This window comes from Montipora foliosa, chromosome 1 (genome assembly GCF_036669935.1).
Source record: "Montipora foliosa isolate CH-2021 chromosome 1, ASM3666993v2, whole genome shotgun sequence".
Classification (NCBI taxonomy): domain Eukaryota; kingdom Metazoa; phylum Cnidaria; class Anthozoa; order Scleractinia; family Acroporidae; genus Montipora; species Montipora foliosa.
In genome coordinates, this window is record NC_090869.1 from 23,434,804 (window position 1) to 23,451,179 (window position 16,376).

The window sequence follows — 16,376 nt, forward strand, 5'->3', positions numbered from 1 at the left end:
AGGGATAAGTAGTGTGTATCAAACTAAAACATAATATCTATTAAAGGATACCAATTAATTACTTAGAGCGAACAGAGAAGCGGTCACATTACCAAAATAGCCAACTATAGTTATCCCCGTCTTAACAATAGTTAGTAGCCCAGATGTGACCGCAGCCAATGTCAGGGATAAGTAGCGTGCATCAAACTAAAACACAATATCTATTAAAGGATACCAATTAATTAGTTAGAGCGAACAGAGAAGCGGTCACATTACCGAAATAGCCAACTATAGTTAACCCCGTCTTAACAATAGTTAGTAGCCCAGATGTGACCGCAGCCAATGTCAGGGATAAGTTGTGTGTATCAAACTAAAACACAATATTTATTAAAGGATACCAATTAATTATTGATTCACAAACTCCAGTTTTCTTTTAATATTCAGTTTACAGTGGTATCTGCGTGTTTGTATTGAAGTTAACGAAAAATGATAACCCCGGTGAATGAAATCATGGAAGAGATTTATTTTCCGATGTTGACCCGAGGATACTCGGAAAAAACTCGAGTGCTTCTTTGCAGAAGTCGAACCTACGACCTTACGATTTCTAGTTCGGATGCTCTACCACTGACCTATAAGAGACTCGCGGGCGTCAGGTCATTAAACTAGGTTCATGCGACAGTTGTCCCACCACACTGCATGGATCTAACTTGTCGAAAGGGAGCATATTCGCCATGGAACTGAAAGAGATTCTCCTGTATAGCTCGGTGTTGAGCATCCGAACTAGTAATCGAAAGGCAGTAGGTTCGACTCGTCCTGCAAAGAAGCACTCAGAAAGACCCTTCCACGGTTTTTGACGCCATCTTGGCTGCGGGGCAAACACGGCTAAATTTACAGTAAATGTATGGGATTTTGGCTAACTTTGAACCGCTTTAGCACCGCTAAAATGCAACGGATTTCCACAGTGAAAGCCTCTTCTAAAAGACATTTATACTGAGATTATTTTCATGAAATAAAAAGAACAGATTCAGGCTACAACGACCATAAACGAAGTTTTAAGATTTCATACAAACTCTTCTAAAATCATCACGGCAAATTGCCGGCGAAATTAGAATCAAAATGAGAAGATTTATTGTTCGAATTTGCGGACGTCATACCCTCCTAATGGCCTTATTTTCCGTGAATGAATGATATCAATAAAACTATTTAAAGAAGTGGCAAAAGTTGGGAATCTGTCTCTTTTTATCAGCGCTACAGCAGTTGAAAATCGGCCAAAATCCCATACATTTACTGTAAATTTAGCCGTGTTTGCCCCCCAGCCAAGATGGCGTCAAAAACCGTGGAGGGGTCTATTTTCTCCGAGTATACCCGAGTCAACATCGAAAAATAAAAATCTCTTCAATTTTGTCCTAGTAAATTAATCAATACTGGCCGAATATCATGTAGAAAACATGCAGACTTAAATGGAACATTTGCTTGAAACGCGAACGTCTTTGGGATCATTTATAATTCGCGAGATGTACCCTGATAGTATTCTCACCTTCCACACGTATTCATGGTGATCTTGTCCAAGCTCACTGAAAGGTTTGCCAAGGCCCTTGATTGGAGACCTAAATTCTCGGTCATCGTCCGTGAGAAGTCCTGGGTTGTGCTTTGTGAAAAAATGACGTAACTGAATGAAAGCGTCACCATAGAAATTGTCTGGAGTATTGTCGGCCAATTCCTTTAGCTCATCCATGCATGCGCGGATATTTGTTTCATCACACACAGATTTCTGCATTGGAGACAGAGCAATGTGTTTTATTTTTTATGAAGCGACTTGCTGACTGATTAACTGTTTGATTGACTGACTGATTGAAGTGATTGATTGATTGATTGATTGATTGATGGTTGAATTGATTTATCCGTCAATATATCTATATCCTCATCGTCATCTTTATTTGGTCGGTAAAAACCGGTTATGCAACACACCAACCACTTACAAAATTTAAAATAAGATTACAAGTCTTAGCAAGTAATAAACGATCAATAAAAAAAATAAGTGCACTTGCTTACAGATTCTTATCCAGTTAATAAACTAACAATAAAATATACAATATAATTAAATTATCTATAATTGACATATCTTCTGTTAAACTAGTGAACTAAGATAAGATTGGTTGGGAATTTTGCAAGGGTCATGATTTGAGGCATGTTTGGGAGAACTTGATTCCGTAAAAATGGTTCATGTCATTCAGTTTCGAGTTAGCGTTCGGTACGCTTAAATTCACGTCGTTTTCAGGACGAGGACAACAAAGAAATGTACCAAAATGAAAAATGCAAGGGCAGGGCGAGCAGAGCTTTTGTTTTTGCTCATTAGAGCTATTGTTTTTTAGCATCACCCAACTAGCTATAGTGGACTAATACAAATGCTGCATTTTGATTGGCTACACTACTAGAGGATTATTGGTAATAGTCATCGAGTAGCGAAAAGCATGACGCTTCCTTTCGTTTTATTCCCAAATAAATATTTCTTCAACTTGCATTTGCTAACTTTGTTATTGCCTTTTCTATCCGACTAGTTGGGTGATACTAAAACAATTAGACCCTTCGCCCTCAAGGGCCACGGGTCAATAGCCCATGAGGCGAAGCCGAATGGGCTATTGAACCGTAGCCCTTGCTGGCTACGGGTCTAATTGTTAAGTGGCGTTCTTGAAGTCGTCGTCGTCGTCCTTGCGTCAGCTCCGTAATGAGGAAAATGAGCTAGACGCGGTTTGATATTTCAATGGTTTGAACAAAAATGAATACCTTCGAAAGTTCCCATTTAAGACCCGATCCTGAATAGTGTCTTTCAAAGTTACATTCGGTTATCAAACCAAAGTAACAGTTGGAATTTGTTACCAATTCTTTCATTCTGGTTTAATTTAGTTTAGGACACATCGAAACCTATGTAGTCGTCACAGACAATACTGACCTGCAAAGTAATGGAGTCATCCATGTTGACATTGCTCCACCACCACCCAGAGGGGATGTAAAATATTTCACCCAGTCTCTGCGAGCATTCAAACGGTTTGTAATCCTCCATCAAATGCGGCAAAGTGTGAGCCCACCATAGGAAGGATTCTGACTTCTGAGAGTCTTGGGATCGATGATCATTGCTAACGACACCTGAAAATGCGAAATAGAAGACGAATGATTCTTGGTGGAGCAATTTTTATTTGTTCAACAGCGCGGACAGCATTATTATCATTATTATTATTATTATTATTATTATTATTATGCAGTATATGCAGTATAAAAGTTCGTATGCTAGCTTAGCACATAGTTCAATAGCGCGCTATTGCGTAACTTAAAGGCTGTAAAAATAACCTGAATATGTTTAAAAAGTTCGTATCTACATACATCTATCTATATATAAACGAATTACAAAGGTTAGCTTCGATTCTTGAAAAGGTAGAAATGTAAAATGAATATCTTCAGACCTATTAAAACAATAATATTAAAGCTTCTAAGACGATTCTACTTGCAAAAATATATATAGATATATATTTTAATCCTAAATAATTGTTCTGTTGTCTCTGACGGGGGTTAGTATCTACTTATGTTAACACTTTGAAAAATCTCGCAATGTTCAGACTTTCAGACAAAACGACCTTCTGCATTTTCAACAATACTTCTTTACCCCTTTTAACTCCTACAAGACTTCGGATGGTGCTCTCCAGTTCCTCACTATATCCTCCTAACACGTCCATTACGATGTTAAACTGTTTCACTTGATATCCAGGAAACTGCCTCTTCGATTCCAGTCGCAATGGGGCATACTTTTCCGTCTTCTCGCAGCTCTTGATCTCCCTGTTGTTCATCCAAGGACAGGTCATCTCCAGCAAGATGACAGATTTTGCTGTGCTATCCACTATTCGGGCGTCAATTCTGTTAGCTCTCACCGTTACATGATCTGCATAAACAGGGACATCCCAGAAGGCTTGCGCTCGGTCATTTTGATAGACAGGTTTAGGCTCGCTCAGTGAATACCATGGCGGTACACTGTCCATTAGGTCTAGGCTGTGCAGCATCTCAAAAAAAATTACTTTCAACACCGCATTACGTTGTTGCAGATATTTGGACTGCGCAAGCGCAGAGCAACCAGCTTATACGTGTGCCACCGTCTCAGCTGCCTTGCCACATAAACGGCACATAATCTGGTCTGACCCCGTTCTTGTCTTCTTACTCTGGTACACTCTGGTGGGAAGTAACTGTTCGTACAGCTCAAACACGCCAGCGATAACATATGTCGGGCATGTCCTCCATTGCCACAGCCAACTAAAGCTATGGGATTGTCGGACATCCCCTGTACCAGAGCCTTCTCGTTCTTCTTCCCATCGAAAAGCTATCAACTTTCCCTGCCAAGCCTAGCCTGATACCTGATCTTTCAATTTCTTCTGCTGTGCGCTTCTTAGCTTTTGCTTGATCTTTGACTACTTCACCTTCCTCCGTGCAGCACATTGGTGTAGGGTATGTAAGAGATAGCTCTAATCCAAGCTCTCTACTAAACTTTGTCGCCTCCTTGATGAGTGAGCTATGGCCTAGCACACCTGAACACTTCCGAACAAGCTCCATTGTCGGGTCAGTGTTCTTGAACAGTTTAAGTGCGCCTTTGATCTTGATGGCCTTATACTCGTCCTCCACCGATCTCAGGCCTCGCCCGCCCTGATCCCGCGATAGGTAGCACAATGCGGTTGAGCCCAGAGGATGTTTACCACCATTACTGACCACAATCTTCTCGATCGATTTGTTGAAGGTCAGTGACAGGCAGGTGCTGTGTCCACATCAAATAGCTCAGAACAGGCAGAGCATACTGGTTTGAAGCAACCACTCGATGGTAATCTGAAAGAGGGCTGGACCATATAACAGAGAGTCTCTTCAAATACTCCTCTGAGGCAACCTTAAAAGCCAGTTGATCTTCTTGTTGCGATGTTTCCAGTACTCCAAGAAATTTGTACTGCTTGCCTTCTTTCAAACACTGTATGACTGATGACTCATCAAACTTAATTAACTCCTTCCACATGTTCCACTTTTACACCCCTCTTAACATGCACGACTGAGCACTTCTTAGGGTTCCACTGAAGCCCTATGTAAAAAGTAAAGTAAAGTAAAGCAACCATATTTAACGTCGATAACTCGTAACAGTAATTCAACTGACAAACCTGAGGTCGACGGTGCGCTCATTTTACTCCCCCCTCTCCATCAGTGCTCCGTTTTACGGGTATTTAAAGCTACTTAAGCTACACGGAAAGGAAAGAAGTCGAAACAAGGATGCAAGATCCGGGAATCGAACTCAGGACCTCTATCACCAAGGCCGCGCACTAACCGACTGTGCCATCCTTGCATCTTACCTCTGGTTGATCTGAGGACGGTGTTCAACTTCTTCTCCGACGGTGCATTGATCTTAAGATCGTCAATGTAGAGTAGGTCCGTCACCTTAGTGCTCAGTGGCTTGGACAATCTATACCCCTCTGTCGCTTTAAGTGACCATGCGATGGGGTTTAGGCAGATGGTAAAAAGCCTCGGGCATAGCGAGTCTCCTTGGGGAAGACCTCGTTTAAATTGGATAGTCTCTGATGTTTCCTTGCCGAACTTTGTTGTGGTGACAATCTTGGTGTTCCACGTGCTATAGAGCTTGGTATCCACCCTTTCCAACCATCTCGGGAATCGGTGTACTTCCATCATTTTGCAGAGCCAATCATGATCAACGGAGTCATATGCCTTTGTGACGTCTACCCACGCCATACTCAGGTTTCTTTTACCACGATGACAGTCTTGTGTGACCATTTTGTCGATCAACAAATTATCCATTGTGCCACTGCACCCCTTCTTAGCTCCCCTCTGCTCAGCCTCCATTAAACCATGTTCCTCCAGGTGCTCATCCATTGGAACCAACAAACATGCAGTAAACCATTTGTAAACTGTGTTGAGGCATGTTATCGGCCTTTGGTTGTTACTTGAAAATTCTCCCGGTTTGGGGATCAGTGATGTTTTGCCCCCCACAAACCAAATAGTAAAATCAGTCTGGGCCATAGAAATTGCCTCAAAGCTTGCTGTGACACTATTATGCAACGCCTCAGCTTTCTTCCACCAGTAGTTTGCTAGTTTGTCTGGACCAATATGATTATTATTATTATTATTATTATTATTATTATTATTGTTAGTGTTAGTGTTATTATTATTATTATTATTATTATTATTATTATTATTATTATTATTATTATTATTATTATTATTATCATCTTAGCAATATCATGCTGGAAGTTCTGGCGCAAGCTTCAACAAGCAACCTCAGCAATCCAAAACTTGCCTCAGGATCCGGGCGGTATTCATTAAAGGTGGTTTAACACACCTGGAACAAAATATTGAGAAGGAGGATAAAGTCCCCAGCGTTTTCTTCCAAGAATCAAAGCACTCCATACTGAAGCATTTATGGACTCCACCCTCCAGTGAAAGCCTGATCTCCTTGGTGCCATCTCAAACGAAAGCCGGACTGGACGAATGTCTTCATCTACAACCTACTTAAAAATAAAAATAATTATCAACCTCGAATACTGCGTTTCTGTATTTCTGATGGGCTCACTCGCTTAATATCGGTAATCAGCTCACGTGTCTTATGATCCCGCCTCGGACATAGGATTGGCTATAACCAGAGATAACCCTAACGGTAACCCCTCCTCTAACTCTGTTATGTACAACCTCATCATCTTATATCCAACGCGGGCTCATGGAATCCTTATCATTTAAATCCTAACACTAGTAGCGATCGGTCTATAACGTATTGAAACTGTAAAACGGTATTTTGTTCAAAGACGGCGCAGTGGTGAGAGCAATTGCCTCCCACCAATGTGGTCTCCGGGTTCGATTCCCAGAATCGGCGTCATATGTGGGTTGAGTTTGTTGGTTCTCTACTCTGCTCCGAGAGGTTTTCTCCGGGTACTCCGGTTTTCCCCTCTCCTCAAAAACCAACATTTGACTTGATTTGAGTTAAGTGTTAATATCAGTTTACAGTGTCCCCAAATTAGTGCTCCAGCACTAGAACGACTAGACTCTTAAATAAAGTTCCTTTCCTTTTTTGTATGATGCATAACCCAACCACCGTTACTGGACTAACCAGTGGAGCAAGCATCTGGTAAGTTAACAACACGTTCAAGTGTACGGTTCTTGGACCTAATAGCAACAACTCGTATATGCTCTACAGACGAGGGACCCGTTTCTTGAAAGTCCCGATAACTTCCCGTGCCAGAAAAGCTAATTGTCAAAATACTATCTACTTATTTCAGAAATCTGGTCTTTCAACAAGTTTACGAGCTCCGAAAGAACAACATATCGGTAATAGCAAATTTTTATCCCTTGACGCCGTCTTCGCTTGAAGATACAAAGAGATATATTTCCCTGACATTCGCGCTAAAAAATTCTGAACATTCCAGAAGCGAACCCCTTATCGCTATTAAATATTTGTTATAACACTCTTTTCTCTTATTCTCCGCCCTCTTTTCTTTAATAATTTTCATTTCATTCTCCTCCATAACTTTTTTCTCTTGGTTTTCAATTGTTGACGCATTTTCTCCAACACATCTTCAGTGTACCTCCATATAATCTTGATAGAATTCCGGAAAACGGAATTCACTGAGTAACTCGGGATAAATCTCTTCAAAATTGTTCATATGCACTTTTGAAGGCTTCTTGTGCATGTCAGTGTGACGACTTCGATATTCATTCCACAGTGAATATGGTGTCAGACTTTCCAATATATCCACTTTGACGCCTTTTGTTAGGATCATCCCTACAGAAAAAATGCAAAGACTGGTGGTTATGTGTTGGCATGAGGCACGATTCCACAATCCAGGACAAAAATCGTTGAGACTTACCTCAAGATTCGTCCAACAACACCCTCCTCTCCCCCTTCCCCACCCAAAGCAATGGATGTTGTTTACAAAGAAGCAGGAAAAGAACCGAGTCATCCCTCAGAATTGTTTGGGGGGAGAGGCATAATCAGGCGAGCGGCCCGGCGTTTCTGAGGCAGTCGTGTTTTGTCACGCAAGCTAATAAAAAGACCGAGGGAAGCTTGGCAAGAGGAGAGAAAGAAGGGACTTCACCCGTTGCAGTAACCGACGCGTTCAGAATTTCCCATTGCACCAGCAACGAGAAATTCGGATTGGTCCGTTGACAATGCGCCGCTGTTACGGTTAGACTGCGAGCAGTTCCTTCATAAATCAGTGGAGCGGCCCGCTTTTCTGAGGCAGTCGTGTTTTGTTCACGCAAACGAATAAAAAGATCTGATTATTGCACAGGGAGAAAGAAACGGGTTTCAAATAAGTGGTAGTTGTTTTCTTTGAAAGACACTGTATAGCAGTTACAGCACTTCTCAGAGGCCTTAATTAAAAAGCAATTAAAACTTTAGGGTTATCAAAAATGGTATTTCGTTGATACTGATATTTGAAGTGAAATAAAGGGATAGAATAGTCCACTGTGCAGCTCTTTAGAATATAGAAGAAAGGTTGCCCAGGTATGTTGGCGACCTAATCGTTTTACAATTATCTTAATATTACCAAGTTGTTTAAAATCCCAAGATTTCATGGCGTCCCAGCTGTCCATCATCCCCGTCAAGATGACAGGCTTCCCTCTATTCATGTAATTCTCCACGAATGTCTCTTTAGTTGGCTGGTGGACACGTTCAATAGTGCATTCTGCCTCACGCTGTTCTTTGATCTGCTCAGTCATGTGCTCGAAATAAAGTTGTTGTTGCCGCAAGCGTTTGCGTCGTCGAAGCTCGTGAGGAAAGAGGAACTCCTCCGCGTCTTTTGTTCGCTTGTCCGAGCCGTTGGTTTGGGAGAACGTTGCTTGGGGAGCTTGCAAAGGCGAGAATACATCGGAACCGATCTCGTTGGGTGATCTTAGATCTGAAAGAACGTGAAAGTGCGTGCGCAAAGTGAGTGGGCCTTGGGTCAAGGAGAGGCGCCTCGCCCCTATCCAAGCCCCCACTCGCTTTTCACAGGAAATTGTTTTCGTTTTCCCTACTATCTGGGAGCCTGGAGCAGCAGTCCCGGACAAAATTGTTGAAACACTTTACAATACCTTGGCCTCCTACAATGTTGTTTTGACAATTGGACTCAGAAACTGGCGTTAAAACAACATTGTGAGGGAGTTAGTTGTATAAAGTAAAAAAAACAAAAACAGCAGTAGACTAGCAACCTTTCTGGCATGATTATGGTGCTGCAGCAAGAATCCCCCTACAAGAAGGGGTTTCTCTCCACTAACTGAAATAATAATCTCTAGTAAAGTGGGTAAGTGTGGGGAAAATATTGTGTGTGTGGATGGTGAGTTGAGGGAAAATCATAGCAAAAAATTAGGGCTAGGCTGTTAAATGAAGGAGAGAAATTTACAAGGTAAAATCTCAACCTCATAGTGGGGTTAGTAAACAGAACAAACTCTGTGTGAAATTAAAAACTTTAATACCAAAACCAGCCTGAGATACAAAAAAGTAAAATAAAAAAGGAAAAAATATTTTCTCTTTGTGAATAAAACTGAAAATTTGGAAGGGAAATTGAATTGTGATCTATGTAAAAAGGGAATTTATCAGAGAAAAGAAAATTTATATTATTATTTTAAGGAAATAGTTATTTGCAAACCATTCGTTTCTTTGAAATAAAGATATGCCTATCCAAAAAGGGAAATGCGTATGAGTTTAAATATTCTTGAAAAATGAGGAAACTTAATTTGATTTATTCTGATTTTTCGTTCTTTTTTGTCCATTCAGATAAAGCCATTCATTGTGATGAATATCAAAATAGAACCAGATGTGTCCTTTGGAGTCCATGTTGTTGCAGATGAAACTTACTTGGCGTTTTCTTTTGTCCAGTTTTTGAGGGCTTGCCCAGTGTTGTGAAGAGTAGATCCATTCTGTTATAATATTAGGGGAGCATCCATTGCCCAGAAAAAATAGCATTAGTTGGAAAGTGTCTTTGTGTCCGATGGGTTTCTTCCAGAAAGTTGATACAATTTCCTTGGGCCAGACTTGAACTGGATAAAATACATCTCCATTAAGTAGTTGGAATAAGGCGCGTCGTCGTTCTGATATACTCGGTTGGTTTGTAGGATCCATGGTAGCAAAATTCTATGTTCAAATTTATATTAAATCTCAAGAAACGAAAACTTCTCTGGAGTACATTAGCTTTGAAAATAACAATTGGTGTAGATCCATAAACGAGATAGTTTATAATAGGACAAAAAATTGAAACTATGATATGAAATGGGTGAATTCTGTATTGAATGACTAAAACTTGTTAAATGTGAAAAATAGTGGTAAATTGATCAATAAATATAAATTTTCCCAAACGTAACCCTGGGTAGGGGCCCTTACGGGTGCTAGACTACCGGGCCAGTAGCCACCCGGTGCTCACAAAGGGGCAGGGGCGCACAATTCCCTGCACGTACCTCTCCAGAGGCCAGTGTGTTACCCCGGGGAAAATGGGAGGGTAAAGTGCGTCAAAATCGGGTAAACAAAATATTCGGAAAAAAAAGGAAAGATGACAAGAAAAGGCTCTGACACCTAGGCTCGATGTACGTTGCGAATCGTCAGGGGCGGAGCGCAACCGAGCAAGGGGGTTTGTAGTCCAGCGCTAGACCTCCACCCGACCCCCCGTGTCGGGCATAAGAGAAAATTGATCAAAAGATAAGGGATGGTAGAAGGGAGAGTGAATTTCTGACCCGGTTTCGCGTGAAGGAAAGACAAACCCGCTAGACAGACTGTCGCGACGTAAGTTACTAAACGGGTCAAAGTTGCAATGAAAATTGAAAAAAGGGACACAACATCGGAAAAAAATCGACATGTAATCAATAAATTTTTTAATATATAAAATTTTGTTCGATACTCACGTAAAAGTGTTCGAAAATCCTTTAAATTTCCTTCACCACTGAAGAGACGTCTGAGGCTAGAAAAGTTTTTAGGTCCCCCGTACGCGTCAGCCCCGGTTGCGACAGAAAAATTTAAATGAATTGATGTGAACTGGGAATGAGAACACAAAATGGAGGGGAGTGGGAACGAGAGGCAGGAAAAAAGGCGAGGAAAGGAAGTCTGGGTATAAAATGGATGAATTTTGCATGGAAGGGGAAGTGTAATACTCGGTATAGAAAAAAGTGATGGGTAATCGAAACGACGCTGGTATAAGGTGCAATAAGGATGAGATCATTCGTTCTTGTGGTTGTTCGAATCCATGAATTAAATGGTTGGAGGATAATCTGGGGATTCTATCGCATTGGAGGTAAGAAGAAAGTACTCAACACAGAGATATATTCGTATTTACAATAATTTAATGCAGAAATTACCCTTATAATAACAATCGGATACGGAAACAATATAAAAATTTACGTGAAATAAAATAATGAAATTATTTCATTTTGAAAGGTTTCAAAGGAAAATCAGCAAGGAAACTATTTACATGTACACAATTTTACGCTATAATGAGAAAATTATAAGCACAGTATTAATTGGAAATGAAAACATTGGTGTTGTGTAGAAAACAAAAGATCTAAGATCGACTTCCTTCATAAAGGACTAGTTTGATTTTGAACGAGACGATAATTTGGAATGCATGATTTTGTTGGTGAGAAGTAAAGTATGCAATTTAGTGGAATTGCAGTAGGCTTTGCTGAGTTTTGGGAGGTGAATATTGTGATATTTATGAAGTATTTTCTGGACGATTTTGTCTGTGCGAACGTGCTTATTGAACTTACTATGATAATAGATAGTGGAGTGAAAGTGGGTTGAAGTTGACGTGTTACGGTGTTTTTTTCGTTCTTTGTGAATTTGTGATGGTAGCCAAGGAAAGGGGTTGTCAGTAAAGACAGACGCTCTCCCGAGGAAAAACGGCTCAGTTTTCAAACTGGTAACACGACCTCTGTACCACCTTCTTCCACGGAAGTTGGAAATCCACAACCTCTCTCATGTAAAGCCCACTGAGCGCTCACTGGGCTCAAGCCCCCTAATGGAAGCTCAGTTCGATTTAAAGATCAAAAATTTTTGTCGCAGAGTTCGCCTGCAAGATTTGTTTGCTGATCAGCCACAGGACCCCGACTTCAAACCTGGATTGTATGTGCCTACTGGCTGGAATCCACCGCGACAAAGAGAAACGTTTTAAATTACGCAAGGAACTACGGAATATCATCAAAACATGGTGATGGAACATTTTCTCGAAACGCTAACGTCTTTGGTATCATTTATAGTTAGTTCTCACCATCCACACGTTTTCATGCTGATCTTGTCCAAGCTCACTGAAAGGTTTGCCAAGGCGTAGGCCCTTGATTGGAGACCTAAATTCTCGGTCATCGTCCGTGAAAAGTCCTGGGTTGTGCCTTGTGAAAAAATTACGTAACCGAATGAAAGCGTCACCATAGAAATTGTCTGGAGTATTGTCGGCCAATTCCTTTAGCTCATCCATGCATGCGCGGATATTTGTTTCATCACACACAGATTTCTGCATTGGAGACAGAGCCATGTGTTTTATTTTTCACCAACCGGCTGACTTACTGACTGATTGAAGTGATTGATTTATTGATTGATTGATTAATTGATTGATGGTTGAATTGATTTATCTGTCAATATATCTATATCCTCATCATCATCTTTATTAGGTTGGTAAAAACCGGTTACGCAACACACCAACCACTTGCAAAATTTCAAGAATAAGATTAAAAGCCTTATAGCAAGCAATAAAAATCATAAAAAAAGAATAAGTACCGTCACTTATTTACACATTCTCATCCAGCTGACAAACTAACAATAAAATAGACGATAGAATTAAATTATCTACACTTGTTATATCTTCTGTTAAACCAGTGAACTAAGATAAGATTAGTTGGGAATTTTGCAAGAGTTCTGATTTGAGGCATGTTTGGAAGAACTTGATTCAGAAAAAATATAATTCAATTTATGAGTTAGCTTTCAGTACACTTAGGCTCGCAATGCAACCCGGTTGAAAATGAGACGCCCTTTGATGTTTCCATGGTTTGAACAAAAATGAATACTCTTGTTTTTCGGCCATTTTAACTTGATCAAAAACAATAAACAAACTTGTGTACAAAATTGTAATCCAAAATTGTGTACAAAGCCTGTTGTTTGGATTGCAGTGACTTTACATTGGTAAAACGAAAAGTCGTTTGCATGACCGGAAAACGGATCATTACAGAGTCCTCACAGGTAACATTTACACTTCCGCTGTTGCTGATCATACCGTTCTAAAACTCATCAGCTGTTTCTCGGTGTCTGGAAACCCCGGTCAAACACTACTCGCACTCGTTTTTGATTTATTACATCAAAACCGGTCACAACATCAAGTTGGACCATTTTGAAGTCTTGGCAAATGGAAGATCTGATTTACATTGTAAAATAAAAGAAACCTTACTAATACGCGGACTTAAACCAACGTTAAACGAGTTGGCAGTGAGAAACTCTGGCTTTATTAACCAATTAAACAAGCCAGTTTTCACTGTTTATGACATTTATTTGTTAGAGCATTGTTCTTAATCTAGTCGCTAGTCTCTTTCAAAGTTCTACACCCTCATATATCATTTTTTAAATTTGTTCAACCGTCACTTCTGACTTCTTCTATTTTGTGTCATACGAAACGTCAAGTTAAAATGCGTTGTCACATGTTTAACACGGCAGTTTGTTTATTGTTTTTGATCAAGACAAAAACGAATACCTTGAACTTCTCATTTAAGACCCGGTCCTAAATAGGAAAAAGGATCACTGATCCAAGATCACTTGGATCACGGTGCATCAAAGGAACCGATGAAACCACTCTGATGCACCCTGATCCAAGTGATCTTGGATAAGTGATCATTTTTCGGATCATCCCAAAGGAACGCACCCTAAGTTACATTTGTTTATCAAACCAAAGTAACAATTGGAATTCGTTAACAATTCTTTCACTCTCGATTTAATTTAGTTTGGGACAAATCGATTAGTGAAAGCTATGTAGTCGTCACAGACAATACTGACCTGCAAAGTAATGAAGTCATCCATGTTGACATTGCTCCACCACCACACCGAGGGGTGTTCAGGGATGGCGCAGTGGTGAGAGCACTCGCCTCCCACAATTGTGGCCCGGGTTCGATTCCCAGAATCGGCGTCATATATTGGTTTTCTACTCTGCACCGATAGGTTTTTCTCCAGTTACTCCGGTTTTCCGCTCTCCTCAAAAACCAATTGCAACATTTGACTTGATTTGCGTTAATTGTTAATTTCAGTTTACAGTGTCCCCAATTAGTTCTCCAGCGCTAGAACGACTAGACCTTTAAATAAAGTTCCTTTCCTTTCCTTTTTTGTATGATTCCTAACCCAACCACCGTTACTGGACTAACCAGTGGGGAAAGCATCTGGTAACATCATGTTCAAGTGTACGGTGCTTGGACCTAACAGCAATAACTCGTATATCCTTTACAGACGAGGGACCCGTTTCGCAAAAGTCCCGATAACTTCCCGTGCCAGGAAAGCCAATTGTGAAAATAGTATCTGCTTATTTTAGAGATCTGGTCTTTCAACAAGTTTACGAAACCCGAAATAACAACATATCGGTAATAGCAAATTGTCATACCTTGACACCGTCCTGGGTTGAAGATACAAAGAGATTTATTTCCCTGACTTACGACCTAAAAAGCTCCAAACATTCCAGAAACGAACCCCTTATCGCAAGGAAGCTTTTTTAAATTAAATATTTGCTATAACACTCTTTTGTCTTATTTTCCGCTCTCTTTTCTTTAATCATTTCATTTCATTCTCCTCCATAATTTTCTTCTCTTGGTTTTAAATAGTTAAAGCATTTTCTCCAACACATCTTCAGTGTACCTCCATGTAATCTTGATAGAATTCCCCAAAACGGAATTCACTAAGTAGCTCGAGGTAAATCTCTTCAAAATTGTTCATATGCACCAGTACTTTTGAAGGCTTCTTGTACATATCAGTGTAACGACTTCGATATTCATTCCACAGTGAATATGGTGTCAGACTTTCCAATATATCCACTTTGACGCCTTTTGTTTGGATCATTACTACAGGAAAAGTGCAAAGACGGGTGGTTATGTGGATTGGCATAAGGCATGATTCCACAATCCTGGAAAAAAATCGTTGAGACTTTCCTCAAGTTTCGTCCAACAATGCAAAGCAGAAATTAGCGTTGGGAAGTACTTTTCTCATTATTGGAACTTCTAGCTATGAACACAATATTGTCACTTTATTATAATTACGTGTGTATTTTACCTATATATTTGTAGTTTGCGTGAGGAATCAATTTTAGAAACTTATTACTGGGCGTATTATTAGGTAACTTTATCTTGCCTTTCCACAAGAGTGTACCATACCCTGTTCTGTAAAATTTGTTTATTTGAGGTAAATAAATAAAATTAGTAACCGGTCAGTATAAAATGCAGACTGAGGCCTAGGCCGAGGCCTATTTTGTACCGTAGTCTTCATTTTAGACCCAGTCTGCAGTCTGCATTTTACAATGACCGAATTAATTACTGTTTTCTTAAAGAAATACTAATAATATCCAGCGGATTATCAACCATTTTCCCCAGATCAGCAACAAAGAAGATGCTAACTTAATTCCTTATACAAATCACGAAGTGTCACATTAAGACTGAACGCCATCAACAGTATTAGCGTCAGGGTCAACCTCGTTCCTAGGGTCTCTTCGTCGATGACGAGAAAGACCCCAATTGAAAACCCTGGGAACGAGGTTGCGGTTAGGCTTGGGGTTTTTCCGTTTAATCAATCTTATCTTCACTGATCAGTTACGTTAACGTAAGGAGAAACGTTAGACGGGAGAAATCAGTTGTATATCTGGAGCCAAATGATGTGGAAGATGACGAGAGACGTGCATATCTTTTTCCAAGATTTCGGGACGTTTTAGGGAGACTGAGGGTCGTGTTTATGTAAAACAGCAAGCGAAGGGCAGCTGTTTGCTTTAAAAAAGGAATTTTATTAAAGTGTCTAGTCGTTCTAGCGCTGGAGCACAAATTGGGGACACCGTAAACTGAAATGAACAATCAACGTAAATCAAGTCAAATTATGGGTTTTTTAAGGAGAGGGGAAAGCCGGAGTACTGGCGTAGAAAAACCTCTCAGTGCAGAGAAAAGAACAATCAAACTCAACCTACATATAATGCCGAGTCTGGAATGATCGAACCCGGGCCACATTGGTGGGAGGCGAGTGCTCTTACATGGAGGTCAGCTTTTTCTATTTTCGTCGTATTTGGTTTCCGTTTTCATCGATAAGCAGAGAAAGTTAATTGTCGTGTAGGTTATCACTTGTCTCTAGGAACTAGTTTTCTTAAAAAATTTCCAAATTTGGCAAGCATTCATCGTCTTCTTTGGGGGGA

At 40.2% G+C, this 16,376-nt stretch overlaps 1 protein-coding gene across 1 annotated transcript in view; it reads right to left on the bottom strand.

Annotated features, from left to right (window-relative positions):
- Positions 1-15,046, bottom strand: part of LOC138011448 (uncharacterized) — a 24,644-nt gene extending 9,598 nt beyond the window's left edge. The window contains exons 1-8 of the mRNA XM_068858448.1: positions 14,846-15,046; positions 12,234-12,473; positions 9,457-9,466; positions 8,550-8,900; positions 7,587-7,783; positions 6,350-6,515; positions 2,930-3,123; positions 1,517-1,750 (exon numbers count right to left, since the gene is read on the bottom strand). Of these exons, the coding sequence (XP_068714549.1) occupies positions 1,517-1,750; positions 2,930-3,123; positions 6,350-6,515; positions 7,587-7,783; positions 8,550-8,900; positions 9,457-9,466; positions 12,234-12,473; positions 14,846-15,046 (1,593 nt within the window). The remainder of the gene's footprint in view (positions 1-1,516; positions 1,751-2,929; positions 3,124-6,349; positions 6,516-7,586; positions 7,784-8,549; positions 8,901-9,456; positions 9,467-12,233; positions 12,474-14,845) is intronic.
- Between the last annotated feature and the right edge of the window lie 1,330 nt (positions 15,047-16,376).